Source organism: Heptranchias perlo, unplaced genomic scaffold (assembly GCF_035084215.1).
Source record: "Heptranchias perlo isolate sHepPer1 unplaced genomic scaffold, sHepPer1.hap1 HAP1_SCAFFOLD_162, whole genome shotgun sequence".
Taxonomy (NCBI): domain Eukaryota; kingdom Metazoa; phylum Chordata; class Chondrichthyes; order Hexanchiformes; family Hexanchidae; genus Heptranchias; species Heptranchias perlo.
Window position 1 is genome coordinate 87897 of NW_027138881.1, and position 12362 is coordinate 100258.

A 12362-nucleotide genomic window follows, 5' to 3' on the forward strand; every position below is an offset into this window, starting at 1 on the left:
TAGACCCCTCCCCACAGCCCACACCCAGCCCCTCCCCCCCACAGCCCACACCCAGCCCCTCCCCCCCACAGCCCACACCCAGCCCCTCCCCCCCACAGCCCACACCCAGCCCCTCCCCCCCACAGCCCACACCCAGCCCCCTCCCACACCCAGCCCCCCCCCCCCCCAGCCCACACCCAGCCCCCCCCCAACAGCCCACACACCAGCCCCCCCCCCCCAGCCCCCTCCTGTACTGTACACTTCCTCTGCGAGTGTCACACTTCCTGCGAGTGTCATACTTCCTGTCAGACCTCTCCCATCACCCTAATAACTCCGTTAATGTATCCTGCTGCTCGATGTGAGCGCCGCCACGGGGAATCGGCCAGTGCCTGTATAAAGGTGTCTGCCCATTTCTCCGTTACCCCCTCGATCTGTCCGTGTTTGAGGCCGGTATCGCTGTTTAAACCAAACCCTTTATACACTGTTCAGCTCTGTGAGCGAAACCGACAGTCAGCAACTGTTTAGTAAAGTGAAGAACTCAGTGATGTTCAGAGAACGTTTGATCCAATAGGGACATCCTGTAAGGATCGTGTCCCGAGGGGCAGCCGGTCAGGGGGGGGGTGACGAGGCAGCTGGTCGGAGGGGGGGGGGGGACGAGGCAGCTGGTCGGAGGGGGGGGGGGGGACGAGGCAGCTGGTCGCGGGGGGGGGGGGACGAGGCAGCTGGTCGGGGGGGGGGGGGACGAGGCAGCTGGTCGGAGGGGGGGGGGGACGAGGCAGCTGGTCGCGGGGGGGGGGGGACGAGGCAGCTGGTCGGGGGGGGGGGGGGAACGAGGCAGCTGGTCGCGGGGGGGGGGGACGAGGCAGCTGGTCGCGGGGGGGGGGGGACGAGGCAGCTGGTCGCGGGGGGGGGGGACGAGGCAGCTGGTCGCGGGGGGGGGGGACGAGGCAGCTGGTCGGGGGGGGGGGGGGACGAGGCAGCTGGTCGCGGGGGGGGGGGACGAGCAGCTGGTCGCGGGAGGGGGGGACGAGGCAGCTGGTCGCGGGGGGGGGGGGGGACGAGGCAGCTGGTCGCGGGGGGGGGGGACGAGGCAGCTGGTCGCGGGAGGGGGGGACGAGGCAGCTGGTCGCGGGGGGGGGGGGGGACGAGGCAGCTGGTCGCGGGGGGGGGGGGGACGAGGCAGCTGGTCGCGGGGGGGGGACGAGGCAGCTGGTCGGGGGGGGGGGTGACGAGGCAGCTGGTCGGGGGGGGGGGGGGGTGACGAGGCAGCTGGTCGGGGGGGGGGGGGCGGGGGGGACGAGGCAGCTGGTCGGGGTGGGGGGAGGACGAGGCAGCTGTCGGGGGGGGGGGTGACGAGGCAGCTGGTCGCGGGGGGGGGGGGGACGAGGGACGAGGGACGAGGCAGCTGGTCGGGGGTGGGGGGGGGACGACGAAGCAGCTGGTCGGGGGGGGGGGGGGTGACGAGGCAGCTGGTCGCGGGGGGGGGGGGACGAGGGACGAGGGACGAGGCAGCTGGTCGGGGGTGGGGGGGGACGACGAGGCAGCTGGTCGCGGGGGGGGGGGGGGACGAGGCAGCTGGTCGGGGGGGGGGGGGACGAGGCAGCTGGTCGGGGGGGGGGGGGACGAGGCAGCTGGTCGCGGGGGGGGGGGGGACGAGGCAGCTGGTCGCGGGGGGGGGGGGACGAGGCAGCTGGTCGGGGGGGGGGGGGGGGGACGAGGCAGCTGGTCGGGGGGGGGGGGGGGACGAGGCAGCTGGTCGGGGGGGGGGGGGGACGAGGCAGCTGGTCGGGGGGGGGCTGTGACGAGGCAGCTGGTCGGGGGGGGATGAGGCAGCTGGTCGGGGGGGGGGGGGACGAGGCAGCTGGTCGGGGGGGGGGGACGAGGCAGCTGGTCGGGGGGGGGGACGAGGCAGCTGGTCGGGGGGGGGGGGACGAGGCAGCTGGTCGGGGGGGGGGGGACGAGGCAGCTGGTCGGGGGGTGGGGGGGCGGTGACGAGGCAGCTGGTCGGGGGGGGGGGACGAGGCAGCTGGTCGGGGGGGGGGGGGGGACGAGGCAGCTGGTCGGGGGGGGGGACGAGGCAGCTGTCGGGGGGGGGGGGGGACGAGGCAGCTGTGATAAATGTGCCTCAATTACACCCGGGATCAGGGAATCTCACAACCAGTGTCAGGCATTTTCATTAATCACACAACGTTTTATCTGTTTAGGTCCCAGCTCCCTGGTTGCGCAAAGTGGACCATAATCAGAGCATAGATTCTCCTGTCAGTGTCTCTGCTCAGCTCCAGTTTAATTTTAATCAGCTTGATGTGTGTCGTGCAGAGTACGACGGGGGAGAAGGGGAGAACTCTGCACAGTTCGACGGGGGAGAAGGGTCCAGCTGGTGTGACAGTCTGCACATTTAAAAAAATTTTTTTATTCGTTCATGGGATGTGGGCGTCGCTGGCGAGGCCGGCATTTATTGGCCCATCCCTAATTGCCCTTGAGAAGGTGGTGGTGAGCCGCCTTCTTGAGTGAGATTTTACAACTGAGTGTCTTGCTAGGCCATTTCAGAGGTACCACATTGCTGTGGGTCTGGAGTCACACATAGGCCAGACCGGGTAAGGGCGGCAGGTTTCCTTCCCTAAAGGACATTAGTGAACCAGATGGGTTTTTATGACAATCCGGTAGTTTTCATGGCCATCATTACTGATACTGACATTAATTCCAGATTTTTATTTAATTAATTGAATTTAAATTCGCCAGCTGCCGTGGCGGGATTTGAACTCATGACTCTGGATTTTAGTCCAGGCCTCTGGATTACTAGTCCAATAACATAACCACTATGCTACTATGCTCCACCTGTTATAACATCAGTCAGTTACTGTACTCCACTGGTTATAATCTCTATGGTCACGCTGTGTGTAGTGTACGTGGATATCACACTGTGTACAGGCTGTGTGTAGTTTACAGGGATATCGGACTGTGTACAGGGTGTGTGTAGTTTACAGGGATATCGGGCTGTGTACAGGGTGTGTGTAGTTTACAGGGATATCGGGCTGTGTACAGGGTGTGTGTAGTTTACAGGGATATCGGACTGTGTACAGGGTGTGTGTAGTTTACAGGGATATCGGACTGTGTACAGGGTGTGTGTAGTTTACAAGGATATCGGGCTGTGTACAGGGTGTGTGTAGTTTACAGGGATATCAGACTGTGTACAGGGTGTGTGTAGTTTACAAGGATATCGGGCTGTGTACAGGGTGTGTGTAGTTTACAGGGATATCAGACTGTGTACAGGGTGTGTGTAGTTTACAGGGATATCGGACTGTGTACAGGGTGTGTGTAGTTTACAAGGATATCGGGCTGTGTACAGGGTGTGTGTAGTTTACAGGGATATCAGACTGTGTACAGGGTGTGTGTAGTTTACAGGGATATCGGGCTGTGTACAGGGTGTGTGTAGTTTACACGGATATCGGGCTGTGTACAGGATGTGTGTAGTTTACAGGGATATCGGGCTGTGTACAGGGTGTGTGTAGTTTACAGGGATATCGGACTGTGTACAGGGTGTGTGTAGTTTACAGGGATATCAGACTGTGTACAGGGTGTGTGTAGTTTACAGGGATATCTGACTGTGTACAGGGGTGTGTGTAGTTTACAGGGATATCTGACTGTGTACAGCTACTGCAGAGATTCTGTCTGTGAATGTCATGAGGAGGGAATATTTACCTCGAGTTTCATCACATCTACAGCTGGTCACAAAGCAGTTTAGAGCCAGGGATTATGTTTGAGTTACGGGCTGGGCTCCAGGTTTTTAACAGTTGCTGTTTTCTCTCTGTTTCCCAGGCCATTCCCGTCAGAGGAGACTGTGGAAAATGATGAGGACGTGTATCGCAGCTTGGAGGAGCTCGCAGAGTGAGTCTCTGCGATATCTTTATTTATATCATGGCCCGAGGGGTGGTGTCAGGGGGATCGCTACGGAGCAGAACTGACGGTGCTCCCCCACAAGATATTACAGGACACAGAGAGGGTGGGATATTAAAGGGTATGGGGAGTGAGGGGGAGAGTGGAACCCGTACCCCAGTGAGAGTCAGTGTCTGTGGAACCCGTACCCCAGTGAGAGTCAGTGTCTGTGGGACCCGTACCCCAGTGAGAGTCAGTGTCTGTGGGACCCGTACCCCAGTGAGAGTCAGTGTCTGTGGGACCCGTACCCCAGTGAGAGTCGGTGTCTGTGGGACCCGTACCCCAGTGAGAGTCGGTGTCTGTGGGACCCGTACCCCAGTGAGAGTCAGTGTCTGTGGGACCCGTACCCCAGTGAGAGTCAGTGTCTGTGGGACCTGTACCCCAGTGAGAGTCGGTGTCTGTGGGACCCGTACCCCAGTGAGAGTCAGTGTCTGTGGGACCCGTACCCCAGTGAGAGTCAGTGTCTGTGGGACCCGTACCCCAGTGAGAGTCAGTGTCTGTGGGACCCGTACCCCAGTGAGAGTCAGTGTCTGTGGGACCCGTACCCCAGTGAGAGTCAGTGTCTGTGGGACCCGTACCCCAGTGAGAGTCAGTGTCTGTGGAACCCCGTACCCCAGTGAGAGTCAGTGTCCGTGGGACCCGTACCCCAGTGAGAGTCAGTGTCTGTGGAACCCGTACCCCAGTGAGAGTCAGTGTCTGTGGGACCCGTACCCCAGTGAGAGTCAGTGTCTGTGGGACCCGTACCCCAGTGAGAGTCAGTGTCTGTGGGACCCGTACCCAGTGAGAGTCAGTGTCTGTGGGACCCGTACCCCAGTGAGAGTCAGTGTCTGTGGGACCCGTACCCCAGTGAGAGTCAGTGTCTGTGGGACCCGTACCCCAGTGAGAGTCAGTGTCTGTGGGACCCGTACCCCAGTGAGAGTCAGTGTCTGTGGAACCCCGTACCCCAGTGAGAGTCAGTGTCCGTGGGACCCGTACCCCAGTGAGAGTCAGTGTCTGTGGAACCCGTACCCCAGTGAGAGTCAGTGTCTGTGGGACCCGTACCCCAGTGAGAGTCAGTGTCTGTGGAACCCGTACCCCAGTGAGTCAGTGTCTGTGGAACCCGTACCCCAGTGAGAGTCAGTGTCTGTGGGACCCGTACCCCAGTGAGAGTCAGTGTCTGTGGAACCCGTACCCCAGTGAGAGATTTTAAGATGAGGAGAAAAATTGGGGTCAAAGACAAAGTCTCTCACATTGCAGAATAGTGATGATGGGGTGGGGGGAAGTCGGGGGCCCCGAGGTTGGGGGGGGAGTCGGGGGCCCCGAGGTGGGGGGGGAGTCGTGGGCCTCGAGTTTGTGGGGGGGGCCCCGAGGTTGTGGGGGGAGTCGGGGGCCTCGAGGTTGGGGGGGGAGTCGGGGGCCTCGAGGTGGGGGGCAGTCGGGGGCCTCGAGGTGGGGGGGGAGTCGGGGGCCTCGAGGTCAGGGGGAGTCGGGGGTCTCGAGGTGGGGGGAGTCGGGGGCCCCGAGGTTGGGGGGGGGAGTCGGGGGCCTCGAAGTGGGGGGGGAGTCGGGGGCCCTGAGGTTGGGGGGGAGTCGGGGGTCTCGAGGTGGGGGGGAGTCGGGGGTCTCGAGGTGGGGGGGAGTTGGGGGTCTCGAGGTGGGGGGAGTCGGGGGCCCTGAGGTTGGGGGGGAGTCGGGGGTCTCGAGGTGGGGGGAGTCGGGGGCCTCGAGGTGGGGGGGGAGTCGGGGGTCTCGAGGTGGGGGGAGTCGGGGGCCTCGAGGTGGGGGGGGAGTCGGGGGCCTCGAGGTGGGGGTAGTCGGGGGCCCTGAGGTTTGGGGGGAGTCGGGGGTCTCGAGCTGGGGGGAGTCGGGGGCCTCGAGGTGGGGGGGGAGTCGGGGGTCTCGAGGTGGGGGGGAGTCGGGGGCCTCGAGGTGGGGGGGGAGTCGGGGGGCCTCGAGGTGGGGGGAGTCGGGGGCCTCGAGGTGGGGGGAGTCGGGGGGCCTCGAGGTGGGGGGGAGTCGGGGGCCTCGAGGTGGGGGGAGTCGGGGGCCTCGAGGTGGGGGGAGTCGGGGGCCTCGAGGTGGGGGGAGTCGGGGGGCCTCGAGGTGGGGGGAGTCGGGGGCCTCGAGGTGGGGGAGTCGGGGTTACCATTTCACTAAATGCTGCGAACTTGCCGAACACCCTTCACATCACGAACTGGGCTCAGCATCGATCTCAACACCGAAACAGGTTCAGTGGGAAATGTAGGAAATGTTGGCAGGATTCGGGCTTAGGGAGCTGCATTATGTAATACACACACACTCCTTTATACACAGTACCGTTTGTATAATATACACACTCCTTTATACACAGTACCGTTTGTATAATATACACACTCCTTTATACACAGTACAGTTTGTGTAATATACACACTCCTTTATTATAAACAGTACAGTTTGTGTAATATGCACACTCCTTTATACACAGTACAGTTTGTGTAATATACACACTCCTTTATACACTACAGTTTGTGTAATATACACACTCCTTTATACACATTAGTTTGTGTAATATACACACTCCTTTATAAACAGTACAGTTTGTGTAATATGCACACTCCTTTATACACATTAGTTTGTGTAATATTCATAGTTTATACACAGTACAGTTTGTGTAATATTTACACAGTCCTTTACACACAGTACGGTTTATTATATCTTTTATATATTACTATAACTTCAGGTCCTTTATCATTCGTTGCCCTTTGGTCTGATGTATTTCAGTGTGTTAACCCTGAAGGGGAAGGACATAAAAATGCAGGTCCTTGATTGGGGTCAGATTGGGGTGGGAAGAGTCTTGGGGAAGGATTTGAAAAGCGATGTCACAGAGGGGCCTTTGTAGCGGTTTATAAAATACTTAACGGGACTGAGATTATAAACCTGAAAATACTCCGATATCTCAGGGCAGGAGGGAACAGAGTCCAGTTCGAAGGCCAAGTCCAGGCCAGATGCCAGGGATTGTTTCTTTAGGAATGGGTGATCCCTGGCTAGATCAGAATGTCAGGAAGGGAGCAATGTTCATTGAAACTCAGAGCCTCAATCGTGCCTGTTTCTGGTGCTCTGAGGGTGGACTGTGGGGGAGCCTCACCCTCTGGTGCCTCACCCTCTGGTGCCTCACCCTCTGGTGCCTCACCCTCTGGTGCCTCACCCTCTGGAGCCTCACCCTCTGGTGCCTCACCCTCTGGTGCCTCTGCCGTGTGCTGATCTTGGAGAATGCATTTAATGTGCAGGGAATGGAGGTCCTCTCCAGTCAGATCTGTCAGCTCTGGCCGCAGGCCTTATTCCAATCCCAATCCCAGGCCTCATTCCCAATCCCAATCCCAGGCCTCATTCCCGGTCCAGGCCTCATTCCCAATCCCAATCCCAGGCCTCATTCCCAATCCCAGGCCTCATTCCCAATCCCATCCTCGGCTTCATTCTCGGTCCCAGGCCTCATTTCCGGTCTCAGGCCTCATTCCCGGTCCCAATCCCAGGCCTCATTCCTGGTCCCAGGCCTCATTCCCAATCCCAATCCCAGGCCTCATACCCAATCACATCCTAGGCTTCATTCTTGGTCCCAGGCCTTATTCCCAGTCCCAGGCCTCAGTTCTTCTGATGTGTTTTATTTTTCCAGCGAGCATGATCTGGGGGAGGAAATCTACGACTGTGTCCCATGTGAAGACGATGGTGATGATATTTACGAGGACATCATCAAAGTGGAAGTTCGGCAACCAATGGTAAACGCTTTCAATGTCGCGCTCCGTACAAACTAGTAGAGTCTGGAAGAAGCGAGAGTTTATCAGCCAGTTCTGGACTATTGATCCTGAGTGTTTTATCTTCCTGTTAAAATCAGGAGCCACACACGGAGTGAGGGGAGAGTGATTTACTCCCAAGACACAGTCAGTGGACCAGCTTCCAGGAGCAGAGCGGAAGCTGATGGGGAGAAGCCCTTTGCTTGGCTCCATTCCTCCCTCCCCTCCCCTTCCTTCTCCCCCTCTCCTCCCCACGCCTCCCCTCCCCCTCTCCTCCACTCCTTCCCTCTCCCCCTCTCCTCCCCCACGCCTCCCCCTCTCCCCACTCCCCCCCCACTCCTCCCCCTCTCTCCCACTCCTCCCCCACTCCTCCCCCTCTCTCCCACTCCTCCCCCACTCCTCCCCCTCTCTCCCACTCCTCCCCTCTCTCCCACTCCTCCCCCACTCCTCCCCCTCTCTCCACTCCTCCCCCACTCCTCCCCCTCTCTCCCACTCCTCCCCCTCTCTCCCACTCCTCCCCCACTCCTTCCCCTCTCCCCACTCCTCCCCCATGCCGCCCCCTCTCTCCCACTCCTCCCCCACTCCTCCCCCTCTCTCCCACTCCTCCCCCTCCCACTCCTCCCCCTCTCCCCCCACACCTCCCCACTCCTCCCCTCTGAGATGAGGGTGAGATAGAAGGGGAGGGGACCCCACTGATCCTGGGTACCGCCCCCTGTGACGATATGGTTTTGATTCGTCTGTTCCACTAATTCGAGGCTGAGGAGAATTTATAAGCTGAGATTAAAATGAAGGATGTGTTTATGTGTTTTCCATTGCGAGGGAACGATACCCAGATAGGGAATGTTGGCGAATGGCCTTTATTTGATTGCAGGTTGCCGTGAGAGTTGGTAAATTGTATCACTGCTGTTGTTTCACTGAAGCTCTTTATATTTCCGGTGCTGCAGATTAGGTACATGCAGGTAAGACCCAGCATGCAATCACTCTCAAGGCCAGCCAATCCTCTCCTAATTTCATATTCCTGATGCACCCTCAATACTTTTTGTTCTTAATCGGTTCATTTTAAAATGCAGCGTGTGTTCTGCCTCTGAGAAGCATTGCATGTAAATCGGATCAGGCCCAGGACACTGTCCTACATGACTGACAGCCCCAGTCTCTTCGCCCCTTGCCTGTGACCCAGGGTGACTGAAGGGCCCGAGTCGATCCCTCGCTGCGGAACTTTTACATTCCAGTCTCAGAGGATCAGCTCACAGCTTCTGAATTTTTTGAAACAATTCACTCAATTTACAGTTTAAAAAAAGAATTCCACAAAACTGCTGGAACATCTTCTGATGCGTACAAACCCGTTCCCCCTTGTCCCATCGCCTCAGGAATGCTGTAGACCAATACCCTGGCCCCACTCGCCCCCTCATTCCATCCTCCGCTCTCTCGCTCCCCCATTCCCTCGCTCCCTCCTCCCTCACTTGCTTGGCCCATTCCCTCACCCCCTCACTCCCTCCCTTAACCCCTCCCTCACTCTCTCGCCCCCCCCCACGCCCTCTCGCTCCCCTCACGCCCCCCCTCGCCCCCCCTCGCCCCCCCATCACCCCCTCTGCCCCTCCTTGCCCCCCCTCGCGCCCCGTCGCCGCCCCCCATCAACACCCCCTCGCCCTCCGGTCAATTGCTTTCCCCTCCCCCTCGTTCCCTCACTCTGATCATCTTAAAGGGTTAAAGGGATCGCATGGCATTGCTTCAGACTGACATCACTCACTGATGATGTTTGCTCCACCAGTGCATGCTGGGACCCCGTCCCCATCCCTGGGCATCACCCAGGGTCTCAGGCATTGACCAGGGTCTCGCTCGTTGACCAGGGTCTCGCTCGTTGACCAGGGTCTCTGGCATTGACCAGGGTCTTGCTCGTTGACCGGTGTCTTGCTCGTTGACCGGTGTCTCGCTCGTTGACCAGGGTCTCGGGCATTGACCAGGGTCTTGCTCGTTGACCAGGGTCTCGCTCGTTGACCGGTGTCTCGCTCATTGACCAGGGTCTCGCTCGTTGACCAGGGTCTCGGGCATTGACCAGGGTCTTGCTCGTTGACCGGTGTCTCGCTCGTTGACCGGGCTCTCGCTCGTTGACCAGGGTCTCGGGCATTGACCAGGGTCTTGCTCGTTGACCAGGGTCTCGGGCATTGACCAGTGTCTCGCTCGTTGACCGGGGTCTCGCTCGTTGACCAGGGTCTCGCTCGTTGACCGGTGTCTCACTCGTTGACTAGGGTCTTGCTCATTGACCAGTGTCTCGGGCATTGACCAGGGTCTTGCTCGTTGACCAGGGTCTCGGGCATTGACCAGTGTCTCGGGCATTGACCAGGGTCTTGCTCGTTGACCAGGGTCTCGCTCGTTGACCGGTGTCTCGCTCATTGACCAGGGTCTCGCTCGTTGACCAGGGTCTCGGGCATTGACCAGGGTCTTGCTCGTTGACCGGTGTCTCGCTCGTTGACCGGGCTCTCGCTCGTTGACCAGGGTCTCGGGCATTGACCAGGGTCTTGCTCGTTGACCAGGGTCTCGGGCATTGACCAGTGTCTCGCTTGTTGACCGGTGTCTCGCTCGTTGACCAGGGTCTCGCTCGTTGACCGGTGTCTCGCTCGTTGACTAGGGTCTTGCTCGTTGACCAGTGTCTCGGGCATTGACCAGGATCTTGCTCGTTGACCAGGGTCTCGGGCATTGACCAGTGTCTCGGGCATTGACCAGGGTCTTGCTCGTTGACCAGGGTCTTGCTCGTTGACCAGGGTCTTGGTCTTTGTCTGTGTTGCGATGCCCTCATGAGCAAGGTGTTTTTGGGTCTTCTACAGAAGCTGGGGATGACAGAAGACGACAAGAGGAACTGCTGCCTGCTGGAGATCCAAGAAACAGAGGCCAAATATTACAAAACACTGGAGGACATTGAGAAGGCAAGTCTCCGCTCCCCCCACCCAACCACTCGGTCTCCCCACACCCCCTTCCCCAATACCCCAACGTGCCGCAGGTTTAGAGCCCCTCAGCAAAGCAGCGATTCCGGGAATGAGTGAAACAGGTGATGCTGTGCTTTAGGAACTCCCTGTTCCACTCCAGGAGCTGGGTTTGAATCCAGCCCAATGCAGCCGGGCTCAGCGCTCCTCTCCGGACCTGCAGCACTTTTACCTGAGCTGAGTTATGTCAGGGAAAGGACAGAACATATTTGGTTAGAGTTAAGGAACAATAGAGGTGCCATTACACTACTGGGTGTATTCTATTGGTCACCATCTAATGGGAAGAATATACAGGAGCAAATTTGCAGGGAAATTACAGAGAGGTGCAAAAGCCATAGAGTAGTGATAACTGGAGACTTCCACTATCCTAATATAGACTGGGTTAGTAATAATATAAGGGGCAAAGCGGGGGGTGGAATTTTTGAAATGTGTTCAGGGTAACTTTCCTGATCAGTACATTTCCGGCCCAATGAGGAAGGAGGCATTGCTGGACTTGGTTCTAGGGAATGAGGCGGGCCAAGTGGAGCAAGTATCAGTGGGGGAGCATTTAGGGAGCAGCGATCATTGTATCATAAGGTATAGAATAGCTTTGGAAAAGGACACAGACCACTCTAAAGTAAAAATACTCAGTTGGAGGAGGGTCAATTTCAGTGCGATGAGAACCAATCTGGCCCGGGTAAATTGGAATCAAAGATTGACCGGCAAAACTGTAATTCAACAGTGGGCGACCTTTAAAGAGGAGATGGTTCAGGTACAGTCCAGGTACATTCCCACGAGGGGGAAAGGTAGGGCAACCAAAGCCAGAGCTCCCTGGATGACAAAGGAGACAGAGAGTAAGATGAAACGGAAAATGACAGGTGTCAGGTTGATAACACAAGTGAGAACCAGGCAGAATATAGAAAGTTCAGAGGGGAAGTGAAAAAGGAAATAAGAGGGGCAAAGAGAGAGAATGAGAACAGACTGGCGGCCAACATAAAAGGGAATCCAAAAGTCTTCTACAGGCATGTAAACAGTGAACGGGTAGTAAGAGGAGGGGTGGGGCCGATTAGGGACCATAAAGGAGACCTATTCATGGAGGCAGAGGGGATGGCCGAGGTACTAAATGAGGACTTTGCATCTGTCTTTACCAAGGAAGAAGATGCTGCCAGAGTCTCAGTAAAAGAAGATATAGTTGTGATACTGGATGGGCTAAAAATTGATAAAGAGGAGGTACTAGAAAGGCAGGCTGTACTTAAAGTAGATAAGTCACCCGGTCCGGATGGGATGCATCCTAAGATGCTGAGGGAAGTAAGGGTGGAAATTGCAGAGGTACTGGCCATAATCTTCCAAACATCCTTAGATACGGGGGTGGTGCCGGAGGACTGGAGAATTGCAAATGTTACACCCTTGTTCAAAAAAGGGTGTAAGGATAAACCCAGTAACTACAGGCCAGTCAGTTTAACCTCAGTATTGGGGAAACTTTTAGAAATGATAATCTGGGACAGAATTAACAGTCACTTGGACAAGTGTGGATTGATTAGGGAAAGCCATCACGGATTTGTTAAAAGCAAATCGTGTTTAACTAACTTGATAGAGATTTTTGATGAGGTAACAGAGAGGGTCGATGAGGGCAATGCAGTTGATGTGGTGTATATGGACTTTCAAAAAGCGTTTGATAAAGTGCCGCACGGTAGGCTTGCTATTAAGATTACAGCCCATGGAAACAGACAGTAGTGGTGAATGGTTG

At 57.5% G+C, this 12362-nt stretch overlaps 1 protein-coding gene across 1 annotated transcript in view; it reads left to right on the plus strand.

The window, feature by feature from the left end:
• The window catches only part of vav2 (vav 2 guanine nucleotide exchange factor), a gene marked incomplete at its 5' end in the record, with an annotated part of 167750 nt that overhangs the window by 71300 nt on the left and 84088 nt on the right, over positions 1 to 12362 (plus strand). The window contains 3 exons of the mRNA XM_067977580.1: positions 3796 to 3864; positions 7541 to 7643; positions 10481 to 10579. Of these exons, the coding sequence (XP_067833681.1) occupies positions 3796 to 3864; positions 7541 to 7643; positions 10481 to 10579 (271 nt within the window). The remainder of the gene's footprint in view (positions 1 to 3795; positions 3865 to 7540; positions 7644 to 10480; positions 10580 to 12362) is intronic.